This window comes from Sparus aurata, chromosome 18, assembly GCF_900880675.1.
Source record: "Sparus aurata chromosome 18, fSpaAur1.1, whole genome shotgun sequence".
Lineage (NCBI taxonomy): Eukaryota > Metazoa > Chordata > Actinopteri > Spariformes > Sparidae > Sparus > Sparus aurata.
The window spans coordinates 6,527,713-6,548,580 of NC_044204.1; the positions used below are offsets into that span (position 1 = coordinate 6,527,713).

General features: G+C 40.4%; 1 protein-coding gene across 1 annotated transcript; it reads left to right on the top strand.

Annotated features, from left to right (window-relative positions):
• Positions 1-504: 504 nt before the first annotated feature.
• On the top strand, positions 505-20,824 carry slc49a3 (solute carrier family 49 member 3). Its single transcript, XM_030397332.1, has 10 exons — positions 505-973; positions 6,629-6,787; positions 7,019-7,235; positions 10,710-10,786; positions 12,762-12,899; positions 14,913-15,029; positions 15,312-15,464; positions 17,423-17,580; positions 17,818-17,921; positions 18,785-20,824. Exons 1-10 carry the CDS (start codon positions 788-790, stop codon positions 18,949-18,951), a joined length of 1,476 nt encoding a protein of 491 aa, XP_030253192.1. The 5' UTR covers positions 505-787; the 3' UTR covers positions 18,952-20,824.
• Positions 20,825-20,868: the final 44 nt, after the last annotated feature.

Below are 20,868 nucleotides of genomic sequence, written 5' to 3' on the forward strand. Positions count from 1 at the left end.
ACAGAGAAAATGGCTTAGATCCACCCAACTTGCATATGTGGATGTGGTCTTTGGCAAGTAAGAACAAGATATTCATCATCCTTGTACAATGTTCTGTATATATACAAGTCTATTCTATTTCTTGCCTTTTTATTATATTGTTTAAGTTTTACTAATATTATTGTTTAATGTAATATATCACTGTCCTTTGGCTGCTGTGACACAGAAATGTCCCCGTTTGTGGGACAAATAAAGTAATTCTGATTCTGATTACATCCTTGCAAACAAAAAGAAAAATGAGCAATGCAGTATGTTTGGATGAATTCTAAGATATCTGACGAAAATATCTGCATATTTAAAATTGCTCCATTCAAATCAAGGACCTTTTTTATCGCGTCATCCATGACATCTTGTGGTCCGTAAGTCCAACATTAATGTGCTTGACTGTAGGAAACCAATCCATAGCTGTTGTTTTTGTGACCGAGTGCTTCATCTTCTCCATAGAGGATCTTTGGTACAGTACACTCCCGGTTGCTGACCGAACACATGAGGGCGTGTCCTCCTGATCTGTTCCAGCCGTCAAACTTCTCCAACGGCAACCATAAATGACAAATCAATGACTCTCAAAACAGAAGTCAACACCATGGATGTACAACCTGCATTTTAAAGGATTTACACCCGCTATTTAATGCGTTTTTGTCGACCATGTGACCGCGAACAGAAACTTTGCCATGCCTCTAATATTTGTACACTGTTAGCTGTCTGACATTAGCTTTATTAGCTTAACGTTAACTTGTTAACAACGTAAATGCTAATGGAGGACGGTGGAGAAGCCTCCTCTTCCTCCTCCTCCGAGGTTCGGTCTGTGTCTTCTCACGTTGATGTTCCGAGGATACCGAACCCGCAACTGAAAAGGCTGCTGTTTTTTAAAGTGTACAAGAGGAGGTGGTTCGTGCTGCTGGTGCTGTGTCTGCTGAACTGCTCCAACGCGACGGTGAGTTGATACTCAGCGTGAGAGTACCTGATCGTTAATGAAACGTCAAGTTTGAGATGCAGCTTTTGTTCCACAGATGTTTCCTGTCAAAGTTTGAGTCAGTCTGGTTCAAGTGATCAGTACGTAGGTCAATCACAGGAAAAGAAACCACGTTTTTATGGTAAATAAACAAAACATTCGAAACAGAGGATCGTATGGATTTCGGTGGATGTTTCAGGGGCAACACATGAATAAAGGGAACCGGCTGTCTGCCATCAGGGACCACAGTCCCGGGGTGCGTTCCATACTGGGCTGTCAATCCCAGTAAAAAAGAATTAATTACAAATTAATCTCGCTTTTTTTCTGATCTAAATGTACCTTTTAAAGGGATTTACCCACAAGATTTAAAGTCTCTTATCAACATGGGAGTGGACAAACATGCTTGCTTTATGCAAATATATGTATTATGATTATGATTATGATTATGATTATTATTATTATTATCATTATTATTATTGCAAAAATCCAAAACAATGAAAAATACTGCCCAGACTATTCTTTACAAAAAACCTCAAAGGTACTGCATGCTCAAAACAATGTGATGAAAGCATAACATGGTGAACTCAAGCCCAACAAGCAACGACATATGGGCATACTGACCTGAATGTAACATTCCTTAGTAATACTAACACAATATAGTGTCCGACTTTACATTTTGTCTCATGTAGAAATGTCCAGGTGTCTCCATTGCAAACTATCCACTGTGGTCTGCCTCTGGCGAGGTCGAGGAGGACTCAGTGCATCTGCTGTGTGCTTGGCCAGCAAGTTGTATTTGACACTTGACATACTCTGGTGGTAATTTAGTTCACATCGACAGCAAATGCAAATAACTTTGTTCTTCTCGAGAGAACCATCCGGCAGGGCTTTAAAGCTGAACTTGTCATACAGAAGACCCTTTTCTTTATCCTTTTCTGCTCAAGGAGGTTTGTTTCTGCTCATCATTGACAACGTTATCGCTTCCTGCTTTCCCAAACTACGGAGTGGGCCAAGGGTCATAACGTGAGTGCGTTAATCGTGCATAAAAAAGCAACGTATCTAATTTTAAAAGAATGAACAGCCAGCCACAGAAGCTGGTGGAGCCAGCCACCCAACTTTATTCCAGCCACCAGTTTGCAATTGTATTTTAGTGTAACATTTGTCTGGGTTAAAAAAAGAATTCAACAATACAATCACATGAAAACCATGTATTTAACATTCTTACCTATAGTGATCCAAACCTACATTTCAACACTTTATGGCCTCCAATTATTATTATTTGCGTGCCTACAATAAAACTATTATGATGCATCCAGACCAAACACAAATACGCGGTGCTAATTTCCCACCCTGGTCTAAGATTACGCTCTTGTGTAGATGGGACCCTAGTAAAGTAATGGAGTAAATGAAATAAGTACAGCTGTAACGTCAGACAGGGCAAACCAGAGGAGTAAAGAGACAAGAAAATATCCACATTTAAGAAGCTGAATTTTTTTTGCTGACATAATATAATAACACAACATAACGTTACACTTATTTGTGGTCATTTTTCTGAGGTGGACGCCTGCATCCTGTAGATAAACTCCTGTTCGATTGTGTCGGTTGCAATCTGTCTACACGATAGGGCTGAACGATATATCGTTATCGTATCTATATCTAGATATGAACATTCATGATATTCATATCGAAAAAGCAACGATATAAACGATATAGATTACCCCGCTCGCCCTGCACGTACAGCTCTGGCAGTCACAATAAATATCCTTTTTACGATTGCTCTTGAATGCACCGCCAAGGCCAGCCAACCACAAACCTTATTTCATGCTTGCTGTGGATCGACAGCTGAAGTCAACCAATGACAAACATAAGAGGGCGGGAGTGAGGGAGACGGAGACTGAGACGCACACACAACTTGGCGACTTTCTAGCTAGTTTAACGACTTTTCAGACCCTTTTAGCGACTTATATTCTAAAAAGCGGCTAGCAACAAATTTAGCGACTTATTCAGATCATCGGGGGAAAGGCGAGAAATATATTATATTGTAATTCTCCTGCTGCTAATAGTCATCGCATTCCGCGGCTCCCCTGCAGCAGCGCCGGCTCTCTGTCCTCTCACACGGCGGCAGGTGTGTATGTGGGGGGGCTGGCTGGGGCAGCAGGAGCGGACGCTGAGGCTGCTCGCTCTGTGGATTTGAGACAGTATAGCTGCCGTCTACTCTGTTTTGATCCGTTAATTCTCTGACTTCTTAGTCTTTCTAAATTCCACTGGTACTTTACCAGCGATAACCTGAAGCTGCTGAGTCTCGATCTTCACTCTCACTCTTTCTCTCCAGATTAGGATGTCATCCTTCATCTTGTAAAAATGCACATAGTTCGTTTGATCTTCTCCCTCCCTTTACTGTTGTTACTTCATATATATTTGTCTCTGTAGTGAGTTTGTGATTATTTGGTAAAGATTTCTCTATCAACCATTTCTATATGGCTTAAAATAATCTCTTTATTTTTCAGAAAAATGCTTGGTTTTCACCGAACCCGTAGTCATATCGTATCGTATCGATATATCGAGATATCTGGCATGAATATTGAGATATGAAATTTTGTCCATATTGTTCAGCCCTACCACACGATATCTGTCTTAAACAGAAAACACTGTCGCTGTGGTGCACAGCGTTCTTTTTAATATTTAAATATCAGAGTCCCACCTTTATCTCTTTATGCAATAACCTGTGTTGACAGTTTCACACCTTTAATTAGTCCCTCTAAATGACAGCTTGTTGTCCTTTTTCACATATCTGGAATTCTTTGACCTTTCTCTTTTATTAAACAGCAGATGTGGTTGTGAACAGTGCCAGTGGATGACATGTGGTGCCTCTTTGTGTTTGGTGGAACTTGATATAACTCCTCGGGGATGTAGTCATTGTAAAGGAGTGTGTGCCTGGAGGCAAGTGTGCCGGCTCCGGTCCTGCAAACGGAACCCCTCCCTCACCTATCCCTCTCTCCCATGGGACTCGTCCTCTCTATGGGAGCTATTGTTTCCATGCAGGATGGTGCTCCCACTCACAAAGGATGCTCAGCTGGCAGAGAGTCATTCATGATGTGGAGAATAACAGCTGATGAGCCAGTTAGACATCAATCTGGCTTGAAATAGCAGCCCCGTGAGGGATCTCGGTGTGGTTTACAAAAATCTGTGGTGGGCTGTTGAATGCTGTCTTGTAAATTGATTTGAGAGAACCACACTCACATTGTATGTTAGTGCTCAACCACATGAAGAGTCTCAGTCATGTAGAAGGAATTCCCAACCTGCATGCAGAACATGAAAAACCCGATTTTCTTTTGAAAGAAATGAAAATGAAAATCTCTTGCTGGAAAAATGCCAAATAAGCTACTTCTTATCAGGGTTTGGTATTATTAGATTTAGGGTTAGATTCCTTCTTCTTCTTTTTTTACAAAGGAAGTTTGTTTTCACAGTGTGAGACACAGAAAAGACCTACAGAACGAGGTGTAAACACAAAAACAAACAGACACATTACAAACGACATCTATGTACTAGCAAGTCACCAGGATAATATGTCAGCAGCTAGCACATCTGCAGACCACAGATAAGTCCTTTTACACGTGTCATAGGCTAGGTACCAGATTGACATTTCCAAAAAACATGTCACATCACGACCTCGTTACATGTTCAGGATGTGGAGGAGACGATGGTGGAGTTACAGTCGACAAGGGTGCCAAACCGCTGCAGTTTCACATCTGCGTTTTGGCATTTGTGAGTGTGAAACCACTTGATATTCTTGATGAGGGACCATGGCGTTTCGTTACTTGTAAGTGTGACGCCGCCTAAGGAGACCTCGGGAGAATTTCAAGCTGTGTTCGTGGTGACAAAACCGTGTTTTTGTACAGAGGATGTTAAAGCTGTTTCTGAAGACCAAAACAGGTATTTTAAGCCAAAACATGCTATTTTCTGAACCCCAATCAACAATTGAACAACAAGAGACATAAAGTTATAATTTATCCGTGGGTTTGCAGACTTTTAGGTTGAGTTCACTGAAGTGTACCCAGGCAATTTAAAGCTCTTATAAGCCGAAGCAAAAAACTCCTTTCCCCAGAGGAGGGAGATTTTGGACCTGCTGAGATTTACATCCACCTGTTTTTCAACCCTTAAAACACATATGCGATTCTCCATGAATGCTTCTTTTTTTCTTCCAGCATATAGATGAGTCTTACAGATGAAATTCCCTTTGTTCACTGTTTTTGTTTTCGTCTGCCATGAAAACTCACAGTCACATAATGAAAATTCGTAATTTTAAGTCAAAACAGCTCAGAACATGAGCAGGTAACACTGCTTCACCCTAAAGACTCTGAAAAGAAACATTTCCACTAAAGGGAGATCCTTATCATTTGATACATAAAGATATCACTAAGGAAGACAGTGATGCAGTCTGCATTTTACAGGCAAGCAAAAAATGCCAGGAAATGTTCTGGCAAAATAAACATGGCGTGTTTTGCTCATCTTATTAAGGTAACTTTGGTGTTCTTGCCTCGGTGATGTGGTCATATTGTAATGAAAACATTTTGTGAAGTTGCAAGTCAAGACACATCCAGGTTTAGTCAGAAGCAGACCAGAAGTAGAGTTGGGCGATATGACTGTTTATACCATGCAACGGTAGAATTGTGTCAACCGGTCACTGCCCAGTGGACAACTTGATCTTCTTGATAGTAGAGCCTATTCTCTGGAGACAGATCAGATTTCTGGAATAAGAAAAGGAGGAATGTGTGAAAATGTAGAATTGCTGCCTCACAACCGTTTCCTCCTGACGGGGACAGGACTCTCATTGTGTGTCCATGTCCAAATCAGCTGACCGGCATTCTGTAAATCAACTCGGTGTAGTTTTCTTCTTTGTCCACACACACGTTGTTTGTTTTACATGCAGCTCTCTAGACAAATGTATGAAAATGCTTTGCTGGGTTAATCTGTAAGCACAGGCCACATTTCAGTGTTCTTGACCCTGTTCTAAGATTTATGGTGGTTGTATTATAACCTGGATATTTTTTCACTGTCTTGTGCTTGAAACAAAGCAGATTACTGCGAATAATGTGATTATTGCCGTAATTCAGAGAATATGTGGACATTTTTTATTGGCTCTATTGTGAGAGAAGGCACATGGCTTTTAACCGTAGGGTGACTGTGCCTGAGTTTAACAAAAAGTTCATTGTTAAGCAGAAAAAAAATAACTTATTCAAGCTAGTAGAAGCTTGTTCTTTATTTTAACTGGTGTTACTTTAGTTAGACTCTGGATTTAATTTTTATTGGCACAACGATCCTCTGCTGTCAACCTTTCGCCTCTTGAGATAAGGTCTCCTTTATCTAAAGTCTTGAAGCAATTAGTGACGTGTCTGCAGATAAGTGCAAACTCACTACTGTGTTTTGACAAACATTACACTCTTGTATAACAGGTTTTTCCAAATGTGTTGATGTGACCTTTTTACATAGACATGCAAATATAGACCTCAACCCTTTATGCATGCATTTGAAACAAAACAAGAGCCCAGTGATGGAAGAAGTGTTGAGATTCAGGTATCAACTATTTTCAAGAGATATAGAAAGTTGTTTTTTAATAAATCTCTTGTGTATCTTTCCCAGTTATGGCTGACTTTTGCTCCAGTTGCGGACCAGTCTGCCCAGTATCTGAGAGTCTCTCTGGAGGAAATCAACTGGTTGTCACTGGTCTACATGGTAGTGGCCATACCGCTCAGCTTTGGGACCACATGGATGCTGGACACCCTCGGGCTACGGATCACAGTACGAAACTTGGGTTATTTGTGTGACAATTTCATAGAAATAAATGTTTCTGTGTGACTCAAACTTACTTCCTAAAAGTGTTTACTGAAAAAACTTGAAATCTATTAACTATTTGCTGGGGAAAACCCTCTGCTGCACAGGAAATAATGATAAGCTAATGTCCAGATATGTTGTCGATCAGTTATTGAATCTGTTCTGATCTTTCTCCTTCCTCCTATCTTGACTCTGCAGCTGATACTGGGATCCTGGCTTAACATGTTGGGAGCCCTGCTGCGCTTCTGCGGGACACCACTGGGTAAAGATGTTGGACCACTGTACCCTGTGGTGATGCTGGGCCAGACCCTCGGTGCCATAGCTCAGCCCCTCATCATTTTCACCCCCACCAAGCTGGCAGCTCTGTGGTTCCCTGACCACCAGCGAGCCACAGCTAACATGATCGCCTCCATGTGTGAGTAATTTACTGTTGTATTTTACTCTAAATTGAAATATTTGTAGCATGAAGGGGCTACAAATTACATTTCATCACGCAACCCCGTGTTGTAAAATGACAAATAATGGCCATGACCTTTTCTTCTGGGTAGTATTCATACATAATTTTAAAAAAGAAAGCAAAACATCATCCAGGATGACTTTACATATTGCTAATATATGTCATGAGTCCACCATTGAACAAGATAGTAATAGTGGTAGATAATACAGTGGTGGAAAAAAGTTTTCGGACACCGAACGCATTTGTGAAATATTGGATTAAGAATCACTTTTAGGTCTTCAAGTGCAATTTCTTTCAGTATAGTCACAACTAAAATACTAAACAAATCATAAAAAAGCCATTGGAAACTTAAAATTGATTGGTTCCATAAAAATACATAAAGAAATTTTGAGTATTGGGTATTTTTGGTACCAGTGATCCACTAATGAAAGTCATGCTTTTTATTAAAAGACACAATTTTATTTTGCCGTGCATAGTGTCTATATAAAGCCAGCACATTTGAAAGTTCTCCAGAGACAAAAATGGCTAAGACAAGGAATCTAACGCAGGAAACACGCCTGAAGATTCAGATTCTCAGCCAGGAAGGGTACAGCTGCTGCCAGATAGCCAGGAAGTGCAGATGCAGTCCTTCAGCAGTTGGATACACTCTGCAGAAATACAGACAAACCAACAGCTTGGAAGACAGACCAAGATCTGGGTGTCCAAGGGTTTCTTCAGCAAGAAATGACCGCATCCTGAATCCCATGTGCAGGGAAAACCGCCGAATGACATCACAGGAGCTTCAGCAGCAGTGGTCAAACCAAACCGGTGTCCAGTGTTCCACCTGCACTGTACGTGGCCGACTTTTAGATCATGGCTTAAGGTCCTACAAGGCTGTCAAGAGGCCCTGATCAATGAGAGACAAAGGTTAGCCCGGCGTCGTTGGGCCCAAGCACACAAGAACTGGACAGCCAGGAATTGGAAGAAGATTCTGTGGTCAGATGAGTCCAGTTTCCAGCTTTATCTTCCTCCTGCTAATGTGAGGGTACGCAGAAGGCCAGGCGAAGCATTATCTCAAGCATGGTGGGGGCAGTATCATGGTTTGGGGATGCATGAGTGCTGCTGGTGTTGGTCATCTCACTGTCTGTGATGGCACACTGAACTCTGCCAAGTATTGTGCCATTCTCGAAACCCACATCTGCACGTGCACTGTTCCGTCGAGGTCAAAACTGGATATTTCAACAAGATAATACCCCTTGCCACGCATCCAGGACCAGCAGAACTTGGCAGCAGGAGCACAGTATACAGGTCTTAGACTGGCCGGCTCAATCCCCGGACATGAGCCCCATTGAAAATCTGTGGTGGATTATCAAAAGGTCCGTTTCAAAGGGTAAACCGAAGAGTTTAGATGAATTAAAAGCACTAATTCAAGAAGAATGGGACAAGATTACCCCTCAACAGTGTGAAAGGCTCGTGGGGAACATGCCAGCCAGGATTAGAGCTCTACTGCGTGCTAATGGCAGGGCTACTAAATATTAATTTGATAATGTGATGGTTTATTTAGTTTTTGTTCAGTTTTGAACACATTCTCTGTTATTTGTTGACTTTGATACCGACAATGTTGAGGAACTGACATATTAAAACTGTCAGGAATTTAGTTTTGTTAGTTTTTCTTCTAAATAATAAACAGTAAAAATATAATTTGTATTTGTTTGTGTCTGTCTAATTCAGCTGCACCTTTTGAAACACAAAAAAGATTTTTCCACAAATATTTCATGATAATATTTGAGATTGTGTCAAATTTTAAGGGTGTCCGAAAACTTTTTTCCACCACTGTATGTTTGAATGTAGAGGATTCCCAAATAGTGCCTGTGCCTTTTCAGCTTTATTTAAACCATCTGTTACATCGTTGATGACTCCATCAGGACCATCTTTTATGAACAGACTAATTAGGCGTAAGTAACAACCTTGTAATTATGGACCAGCTGCCGGCCAAATGCCAGCACATTTTGACAATAACAGGGAAGTTTGTCTTATCTGTCATCCATATTAGCAAATGACACGTGTTTTTTTTTGGTTGCTTTAAACCTATCTCATTTTAAAGTAAGTGTTGATAACAAAGTGTAATGGCTGTGAAATACTGACACTATCTGCATAGACCTCGCTTTTCACTTTGCTATTTAGTCTGCCACCAGGCACGAAATGTCCTTGGAAAATGAAGACTGACACCATTTCTGTCTGCTTTCACATCTCCATTATCAACCAAATAAATAATTAAACTCACATTTTATCCTGTTTTGTTGATAGTTGCTACTAATGAAGAAAATGGGAAGCAATCTGTCTGTGCACCAGTGGCGCCAGCAATAATGCCGCTCGGAGAGGCAAGTGGAGCAATGTTGTCAAAGTCGTTGTTTCCAATTTAAATATGTAGTTGAAGATTTTAGGATTGGAAAGTGTCAAGTGAAGATGGGGAATGAAAACTCCTTTACCCCTTTTTTTGGTAAACAACTAATTTTTTCTAATGGAATTATGAGAATAGCTTGTGAATTGTCCCGAATACCAATTTTGGGCTTCGAATTTTTGGTAGTCATCAACAGCAAATATTCAAAGCTTCAGTGGAGGGGTGAGGGGTCTCTGAGCGTGACTTGTGAAGGACTCGCCATGTGTTTTTGTTCTTGGCTAAAATGGGCAACTAAGTGTCTCTTGGTTTAATTAAAGGCAATCGTTTTAAGGACTTGCATTTTCCAAAAGAAATCATTGTTTATGAGACGTAATAACAGCTGACACATAAACAACAACAACAAAAATTAGAAATCAAATATTTACCCAAAGACCAAATATGCGATTTGTTAAATATTCGGGTCCAACTACGGAATTTTGCTAAAATGTGATTCAACTTTATTAGAAATGCACCCAAAGCATGTAGATTTCAGGATTTTGAAATAAGCAAAAGGAATGTGTTTGAAATATTGTAATACTATTTGTATTATTCATCCCTTGTGGAGAAAAGAAGAAAACATTGTTACTTTTAACTTGAATTTCACGTTGTCCGAAACAGGGCTGGTACCTTTTGTCATGTCGACCCATCTTTTGTGTTCTCTGTAAGAAATCGAAATAGGAACTGGGTCAGTTTCAACACGTGCTGTGAAGTGCAGGGAGGCGCTTTTTGCATGTCAGCAAACTTGTATACACAGCAAAATTAAGAATGTGTCCAGTCACAGTCAAAACAATACTTAAATCAGCTTGTTTGTAACTTTTATATTTAAGGTTAAGAATGTATTTCTTGAAGATACAGTTTTCATAAAATCCATGTCATAACCAATGCTTTAAAAACGAAATAAATGCTGGAACGACTCAAACGGGGAACAGAAAGTGTCGTCTGGCTTTACTGGTTCTTAACATAGTGCAGAAACCAGAATGATCCTGAATAACACTTCTCTTTTCTCTCGTCAGCCAATCCCCTGGGCATCCTCCTCGCTAATGTCATCTCTCCCGTGATGGTTGAAAGCCCTTCACATATCCCAGTACTGGTGAGTTCAACTATGAAAAAAGTCTTCAAATCCACTGCTGGAGTCTGCTCAGGTTTCAGATTTAGTGTAATAATTCTTATCAGTGGCTGGTTGAACATTTTAAACATTAACAGGGCCAGGTGAAGCATAAGAATTTGGAATGGGAATTAATCTGCACCTGTATAAAAATAGACAAAAGAATCCCCTGTATAGTTTCACCAGTATTTATTTTCTGTATTAACCATGCATGAAACGACAACGTGAAGTGTCACAGAAGATAAACACATATCAAGTGCTTTTAGCCCTTTTTAAATCCTTGTTTTGGTTTTAAAGGACACTGTATGGTTCTGTTCAAGTGATGATAGGAGCTTATTGCTATTCAGCCAACAAGCACTGATGATCCCACTGTAAAGTACTCATCCTGCCCCAAACGATAGATAGACAAGATTAGCTATTATTTGGAATATTTTGTGTGTGCAATTTCACTTTCCTTTTAGCCTTGGTTCAGGTTCTGCCAACTCTTGAGAAATATACTTCACTAGCTAGTTGCTAATGTTGCTCTATATGTGATGGATATGTGAATAGGCAACAGTTTGCTAAAAAGTGAACAACAACAACTTCACAAGTTGACAATGGTAAGTCTGTGTTTTTCAGCCCCCATGTTGGCAAAAGACAACAGTCTAATCTGTGACCCAACTTTAACTACTGCTGAGACTGCTGATTTTTTTTTTTTATGTCAGAGGACAAGTTGTGGCAAAACGCAGATGCGCACATGACGTTACTCTGGCAAACCTGTGGATAAGATGTCTGCAGTGTGGAAATATTTTAAATCAGAAAGCGAAAGCAGTCCAGCGGCGACATGTGTCATCCGCAATACAACCGTTTGGTGAGAGGGTGACAAAAGAGCTGCATTTAATACTACACATTTGGTACAATAAAATATTACAGAGAAGGTAATTAACTTAATCGCTCTGGATAACCAGCTCATCTCTATGGCAGAGGATCAGGGATCAGTTTTTGAATCCCCGGTATTCCCTACCATCTCAGCATTACGGTGTTACAGCAGAGCATGTAACACAGGCAATCAAGGAGATGCTGAATCGGGTGCCGTTTAGCTCAGTTGGTAGAGCGGGCATCCCACGTGCTGAGGCCCTGCAATGGACCCGGGTTCGACTCCCGGCCTGGTTCCCTTTGCTGCGTGTCACTCGCCCTCTCTTTCTCCCTGTTTCCTGTCATATCTTCAGCCGTACTATCAATAAAGCCATTAAAAGGTTAAAAAAAAACTTAAAAAAAAAAAAAAAAGGAGATGCTGAACGCGTGTGAAATAGAAAAGCAAAAAAAGAAATGAAAAAAGCAATGGATGATATGGAGGTACTAAGCGTGGGCTGCGTCTCTCACACTTTTCAGCTGGCTGTACACGAGGGTCTGCTGTCACAGTGCAGCGTCACACACTCACCTGCTAATGCAAGGAAGGTGGTAGGCCAGTGTTGCAATAGCATTATGCAGAATAAGAAAGAGCCGTATGAAAGTATAGACTTTGTTTCAACAAAATAAAATAAACTATCGAGGAACAGCTTGGATGCAGGTACTTTTTTTCCTAATGCGGCTGTATTATCCAGGAAAATGTTAGTTAAGGCTAAGTATTGGATCGGGACTCAGTATCGGCATTTACTGAATGTTAAAGGACTCGGATCAGGATCAGGGTGAAAAAAACCTGATCGGGACATCCCTATTCCTTAGGGTAACTGTCTAATAAAGATAAAAACGTCCAAAAGTAAAATAAAACATCTGTTGGCCTTGAGTCAAAGGATTTCAACAGGGCTGAAGCAGTTAACACAGACACCTGCAGCAGCTAAACTGTGTGTGTGTGTGTGTGTGTGTGTGTGTGTGTGCAGCTCCAGTCACCTCACCTGCTAATGATGATAAATCATCTGTAATTTAAGGTGCTAACATTCATTTATCACCACATTACGTGTGTGTCTCCTCCCTGTTCCAGCTGATTGCCTATATGGTCCCGGCATGCATCATCTGTTTCCTAGCAACAGTGGGGATACGGAGCAGCGCCCCCCCAACACCGCCGTCAGCCAGCGCCGAGACATCTGGCTCCGAGCCATTCGTACAAGGACTTAAACTGGTAAGAACACAAGGGGAGAGAATAGATGAACATTCACGTAGAAGGCAACATAATAACGAGATCATTTTTAGAATATAGACTCTGTAAATCTTCTGTAGATGTAGACACACTAACTCAGAATCCAACATGAAGCTGCTTCGGGCAGATTTCTTGTGTAAAAACCCTGACATTAAACAAGTTCAAATCACAGAGAGGAGCTGCACACCCCCCTCTGATACCTAATAAACCTCAACTTCAACTTTGACTTGTTTGTCATGAAGGGGAAATTTGTATTGAAACACACACACATGAACTTGAGATGTATAAAAATATGGAAATCGCTTAAATCACTCAAATAAAATACAACCTACAGTAAGTGCAAATTTATCATAAAACCTGGAAACATCCAGACATCAGCATCATCTAGCCCAGCCCACCCATAAAACCTCATCATCACCAGGCACCTATGGGTCCTCTCCAGGGGTGGGTAAAAATATCGATTCATCAATGCATTGCAATATATTTTTTCCCAATTCAATATCGTTTCATAAAATCCTCTGAATCGATTCAGGCAAGCGACCACCCGCGGTCCCTCACCGGACCTCTCGGTCCCCGCCTCCAGCAGCTGGAAGTGTCTCGCCCGCGACTTCGCTCGAGGGTCGGAGGGTGATGAGCAGCGGAAACACCGTCGGAGCTGCGGAGGCGGGTAGCCGATGTCTGTTGCAGCGCAGCCGGTCTCACCCTGGCTGCTGCACCGTGTGCCCACGAGTAGCACTCTCCTCCGGGGGGGGGGGGGGGGGTGTCAATGTTTACTCCCTCACGTCTAGCCGGAGGGCAGAGGGACGGCGGTCATGTCTATGTTTATGTCAGACAAAAATGTACCATGCAGTCCCAGAAACAACGGCACTTTCTCAGTTTAACTACGGTTGCACTATTTTATAACTAAACACATCGAGTACCTTTGTTTACATTTCAGTTTGAACTAGAACTTCCTAGAGGAAAGATTTATAATTTAAGATGACTTTTTTTAATTAATAAATTATCAACAGGTACTCTAGTGAATTATTTGTTTATTACTACTTATTACTGAATCGATATCGAAGCATTTAAGTCAATATTGAATCGAATCGATATTGAATCGAATTGTGACCTAAAGAATCGAAATTGAATCGAATCGTGCCCAGCCCTAGTCTTCTCTGTTGGCCAAGCTAGTCAAACCACGCGGATTTGCGTTCCCTGTAAGTTGAAAACCACCGAGTTGAACCGAAGCCAAAGCGAACCACCTCAAAGCAGGTTGCGGTGATGTCTCAACACTCCAGTTTTACCCTCCCCAAACAAGTGTTCCTCGCCAGACTCAACTGTTGTGCATGAAACCAGAGAAAGACATTTTTTAAGCAACAAGCAAGTCTGAAGAAGCTACATGCAAAATAAATTGTTTTTCCTCCTGCTAGTTTTAAAATAAATGGGGACTTTTGTTTTGAAGAATTAATAGAAGATTAAGCTTGTTTATTGCTGAATTAGAGGAGCTTTGTTAGCGGCTGTTCTTTTAACCACCCGTCAGAACCATAGATGAGCCTGCCTCTTTTCACTGTCATTGACTCAAGACGAACCTGCTATCAGTTAAAGACATGAGTCAAACCGAGTCAGGCCGAGCCAGCACATGTGTATGTGTATTTTCTCAATGTTTTCTTGGAAAGCAAGAAATGAATTCCAGAGGGGTTGTGCTGGCTTCAGTTAATAATGCAGAAGCGCTTCTGATGTATTTGTCTGGCTTTGATAACATTTAATTTGTATGTAACAGCTGTTCAGTGAAGCTAATCTCCACCCTTAGTCGCCTTTATTTAGTTTAGATGTGCAGCATAATTACGTCATTCGGTTTTATCACGTTACTTATTTATTTTCACATCCGTTGCTCTTTTTTTTTTCCTTTTCTTCACATGCTGATACTTGTGCTGTTGAAAAACTGTTGCTTGCAGTGACCTTCAGTTCCCCTGAGGTTTCACTCATAAATCCCGCTGTCTGTTACTTCTGCAGTTACTGAAGAACAAAGCCTACGTCGTCCTGCTGCTGTGCTTCGGTTCGGGCATTGCTGTCTTCACCTGCTTCTCCACGCTGCTGGAGCAGATCCTGTGTGTGCAGGGATACACAGACGTAAGAACACCAGGGGATGAGAGACCATATTGATCTCCATGGGGAGCAGTTAAGCACTAATTGGACCACTTGGCATCAAATGAGCAATAAAAGCAACACAGACAGCATGTTTGATAATAGTTAGTGATGTTGACCCTAGTGGAAATACACAAATATTGGTTTTGATGGTAAAAAATGATCTGAAGTAACTGATGGTACAGAAAGAAAACACGTACCCTGATCACAAACACAATCGGATCATTCTTAGGTATAGAATAAACCTGTCAAATCTCATTTCTGCAGGACTTTGCTGGCGTCTGCGGCGCTCTCTTCATCGTGTTTGGCATCGTTGGCGCCGCCGCTCTGGGTGTCTTCGTCGACAAGACCAAGAAGTTCATCGAAGCCACAAAGATCAACATGAGCTTCACTGCTCTTGCATGCATCGCCTTCTCAGTGGTGAGAGCATGAAACCTGAGTGGTTTAAAGCTCAACACCTGTGTTTCTTTCCTTTTTTAAACACACAGTCTCTGCTGCTTAGGAGCCTTCAATGTAATATAATGGTAATGTTTAAAAGTTTTAGTCCCATTATGGTTAGTCAAGGCCGCCAACTTCATTCCTCAAAGTCTGACTCTCCCAGAAGTTAGTTACACGTGACCAGATTTAAAATACCTTTGTACTGCCACATTTAGGAAGATTTCTTTGAAATCTTACCTTAGTTAACTCTTAATGTAGAGAAATAAACACATGGAATAGAATCTACTGCTGCATGAAGAAAGCAAAAACATCTGAAGGGAATTCACGCTGTCAGGTAGACTTAAGCTTATAGACGTGGACTTAATAACCCTGTCAGAAATCTACAGTGTTTTTATTGAAGTGCACGTCTACAGTGTTTGACATGAGTTAATGAGGTGAACAAAGGGAGTCGGTACTGTTACAGTGTTTGATGTGTGAAAGATGTTTTGACAGTTACTTTATTTTACTGTAATGCAGCCGTTCAGTAAAGTGCAGCGTAAATAAAATCATTAGAGAGGTTATTCAGCAAGGAGGACAGCAGCAATACAAAGAAAACTCTCTTTGTTTTTCTCTTCCATTATGGTCCTAGTCCTGGATTCACACACGCTAGAGGAGGTAGCACTTTATGAGTAAAGATGCGTCCTCATATTTTAATACTCCAGCCGTAATTGTAGGAGGTAGTGTGTATTTTTTACATATACAGCACTCAGTATTCAGGAGAACAAAATTACATTCCTTCAGGAGCAAAGAACGGTATGAAAAGAAGGAATAAGCTGGTGCACAAGGCAGGAAAATACAGTAAAATTAAGCAGCGTGATGAGTGACAGAAAGGTGTACTGTCACACATCAGGAATACTCAAAGGTGTAACGTTAAATACAAAGAGATAACAGCTGGTACTGTGGTGGTGATGAATGTTAGATTTAACATTTTTTTAGTTCTTTACAAATGATGACTTCCCTTTGCCCTCGAGTTCATATTTAAAATTATGTTAGGAGGTCACGTTTCCATAGATTTACATTTCCATCATCTCTACTGGCTGAACAACAAACAGGAATATCAGAAAACACTACTTTAACAAGTCTCACATTAATGCTACTACTGACTAGACTTTATGTCTTCTGTAGTTATTGTTTGTGCACATTTGCTAGCTGACAGAGATCATTCAGTCAAACACGGAAAAATGTACAATCCACCCCACACGATCATTTGCAAGATTATTCGATAGATCGTTTGAAATGTAAGTAAAATGTGTGAAATTCTCATCCTAATTTCCCAGAACGCAAAGTAACTTTTTTGCTCTTAAGAATGACTGAAATCACTCATTGATTACAAAAATAGTGCTCAAACTACCTGACGTTTGATCAGTTAATCAATCAAATTGTTCGAGCCCAAAATATGAACAGGATAACATGTCATGTTAGTGCACTGAGCAGCAACATCCTTCTTTTAATTTCCGCTCCCAGCATATCACAAACAACAACAACAACAACTCTTGCCCTACGGCAACTCAGAGGGGACACGCCACTTAATTGTGCTGTCTCCCTGTCAGCCCAACCCTAGTTCAAATATTTTAACTTTTTGCCGCCCCTTCACAATTTACGTATGACAACAAGACACTAGTATTAATTAGTAATACATCTCATTATCAACAATACTTTGGGACATCACCATTTCAACTTCTCATCATGTGTGCTTCGTTTTTGCGGTCCTGCCTCTTGCAAGACTGTTTGTTTATCCCGTGCTGTCAAGAAGGTCTGTCTGAAATTCATCTTTTATGTGTATTTAAACATTTGTGTGTATACTTTTAGGTAGGAAAACACACAGGAAAAATTCAAGCAACATTTTGTTTTAAAAATGTTCTTCCTGCCTCGCTGATATTCAGATATCTTCCTCCTCCCAGGTGTCTCAGCTGCGGCAGCAGAAAGTTGCTGTTGCCGCTGTGTGCTCTCTTTTTGGCTTTTTTGGTTTCTCCATTTACCCGGTGGCCATGGAGCTGTCTGTGGAGTGTTCGTATCCGGTAGGAGAAGCTTCATCAGCCGGACTCATCTTCATATCGGGGTACTACTGTCTGAGCATAACATACAGTACACACAGTATGGTAGATTATTATTAAAGAGGCAGAACAGACAAAATGCTTCATTTTTATTGACTTTCCTGAAAGAAATCTGTATTTGTTTTTCAAAGAGGCAAAATCCTAACAAAAAAGTGAGTAAAGAGTAAACGCAATGTGTGCTGCTTTGATACTCGATGAACAATTCATCCTCATCGTGGCTCTTTCCTTGTGATGTTTTCCAGACAGGTTCAGTCAGTTCTCTACATCATCCTCCTTCAGGGTTTAACCAAACGGCTCACAGACTCTCCTCTGTCGACTTGTGGGGATGCAGTCCTGAGCTGGAGGGGTAGGTCACATGAGGTTTCACCAACACCAGCATCAAACAAAGGAATCAAAGCTGACTATGAGTGCAGTTTTTATTTTATCGTTGCAAAACACACTACACTTCTGTCTCTTTATGTGGTTTTTCCTCTGCTGCTCTCTCATATCTGACCTCACTTTTTGCTCCTCTACTGATATCGTCACATCTTAATTTGTGAATTAAGGGCTTATTTTTTATCAAATAAAGGTTTGTTAACAGTTGAAAGGACAAACCTAGACTGTTTTGGTGTGTTTTTTATATTTTGTTTCTGTTGCGTTTGAATGAAGTACGTTTGATGACAGTAAAATTGTGGTTTCTGTGAAACGAGTCTGGTGGATTTGGCGAGAGCAACGTAGTATTGTATAGTGTATATATTGACTGTTTCTGCATAAACAATAGCTATCTATTCTTAAACCAAAAAAAGTCTTCCTCCTAAGGACTTGTTTTTGCATTGCTGACAGACAAAAAAAGCATTATTAGTGGAAGCCATGTTGTGTCTGCCAGCTGAGGCAACACACATGATCAATTCTAAAACTTTTTCCCTTTTTCCTAAAAAAAAAAAAGCTTTAAGGTGCACAAGGAATTTATTTTTTAGTGTCTTGAGGTGCAAAGAAAGTTTGAGACCTTTAATTTTACTTTCAGCTTGTGTACTTTTTCCCTCATTGTGTTTTTCTCATTGAACAGTTATTCATGAATGAAACATGAATGTCGAAACTGTTGCAAACATTTATTTACATTATGCTTTACGCAGCATCCCAATTTTTTGGCATGAGGATTTCAGCTTGTAAACTTAGGCTGTTGCTGGAGCTACAGTTGTTCATTAATCTGTACTTTATTCTGGCCCTCAGTGCCCCTGATGGTGATGGCGGGACTGTGCAGTTTTTTTACCTGCTGCTTCGTGATCCTCTTCCACACGCGATACAGACGACTTGAGGCAGAGGAACAAGCGACTTTCGGGACCAAACAGAGCAACGGCTCGCCGACCTCTGAGCACGCTCCACCTGTGGAGAGCTGAGGGGCTCATGATGATAGATAGACAGAGAGGATAATGGGTGTGATCACACCTGCAGTTTGTAACGGTGACCTCAGATTTTTGTTTAAAACTGTTTAGTTTGTTGATTCTTTTGTATGACTTTGGGGCCTTTTTTTATTCAGTACATTGTTACAATAACCGAATGTACATTAATTCAATAATGTCATTCTATATTGAGTCAAAAGATTTTATACTTTTACATAAAAATGTCTATGCAGAGAGGAAACCAGCCTGCTCTAGAGATCCCGGTTAGCAGGGAAGTAGTTGTCTTGATTGAAGAAAACATTTAACATTCCTACAATGATCATGTGTAGTTAAATGACTTCTGAATTCCCACTTGGTCTTAAAACTTGGAAACAAACCAAAAACAGGATGCAGCTGATTACAGAAGCTTTTTCAGCACATGGCAGAGGAGTTTGTGTATCCACATTCCTTCAATACACCAAATCTACTTCAGCAGTCACCAAAGCAAAATCATAGACAGTTGTACAACTTTAAACCCTGCAGGTCTTGGGCTATTTCCTGCCACTCTGATAAACTGGATTCTTTCAGTCTCAGACTGATTTCAGGCCCAACTGATGTTTAACGTAGATGTTGTAGTTCACTGGTTCCCAACTGGTTTGACTTGTGAGCTCTTAGAACAGAACTATGTTGTCCTGACTTCTGTTTGCACGTTTACAGGTTACAACCAGTTTCAGATTTTTCTCTCCAAAATTTGACATAAAACTGTCTTGAGGCCTTACTTCCAATCTCTGTTTTAGAAGCCAAAAACATAATAGACAGAGACCTCAAATAAGACCGCAAACCTGTTCAAGACAGAGAACAAAGCTCATTCTGCTCAGCTAGGCTAACAGCCTTTAAACAGGTCTTGTTGAGATCATCTCTGACTGGATTTAGCTCCACCCTGTATTATTTGTGTTCTTATTTAAAGTATCAAAATGTTCATCAAACTGATAAAGGTTACAATAAATACAGGAAACTGTATTTAACAGAAAGATTTAGCATAATCGGCTAGCTGTGGCTATCTGACTGGTTAGCTGTTACTGGATTTGCCTCTCTTGTTTAAAGGTCTTTTCTTTGAAATGATTCATTTCTGTGGCATTGAACAATTTATATGTTTAAACAAATGTCAACAAGTCAGATCAGGTTTTAACATCATTACAGTCTAATCCTGTTGTACTAAAACCACTATGAATGCTACTGTTTGCTGACATTGAACAATATGTGTTTACAGGTTTTCTGCAGGTCTCTAAATCTAAACTTCAGTGTCAGATTTTAGTCAGAACTACCTGGAATTGAAACCAAACTGTTTCTTGTTTGTTAATGACTGTGTCAAGAGTATTGTTGCTCTTCTAATGATGTTCTGTGTACTAAAATTTGTAAAAAATCCTTCACCTTGAGCTGTTGAAGGCTCAGAGACAGTTGTGGGTTTTATGCAATAAACAGAAAATTCAGTACTAGTACTGATTCTGTACACTGTCAAAATAAGCTGTGGTGGGCCTAATCCAAATTATTCTGTACATTGTACATGGAGTGACATATTGGTACAGTATAATAAACAACAAATGTGTTATTTTAATATTCGAGATTATTATTATTAATATATGATAATTGGGTTTTTTTTGTCATCCACCGGTCAGCACCACTAAAACTGTTTTGTATTACTGGATGATGTAAACTGATGACGGTACGTGTCTGGGTTTACCTTTATCTGTAAAACGCACACATCTGGAGCAGGAGGCAGACACATGAAGTTCTGTCTCAGGTTTTCTACAGGCAGACTGCATAAGGAGATTCTCTTAAGTTTTCTGTGTTAATGCCTTAAAATGTCAATAAAATGTTACCTCACTCTGTTCATTCTCCCAGAGTCTGTCTGTTGTCACCAAGAGCACACTCAAT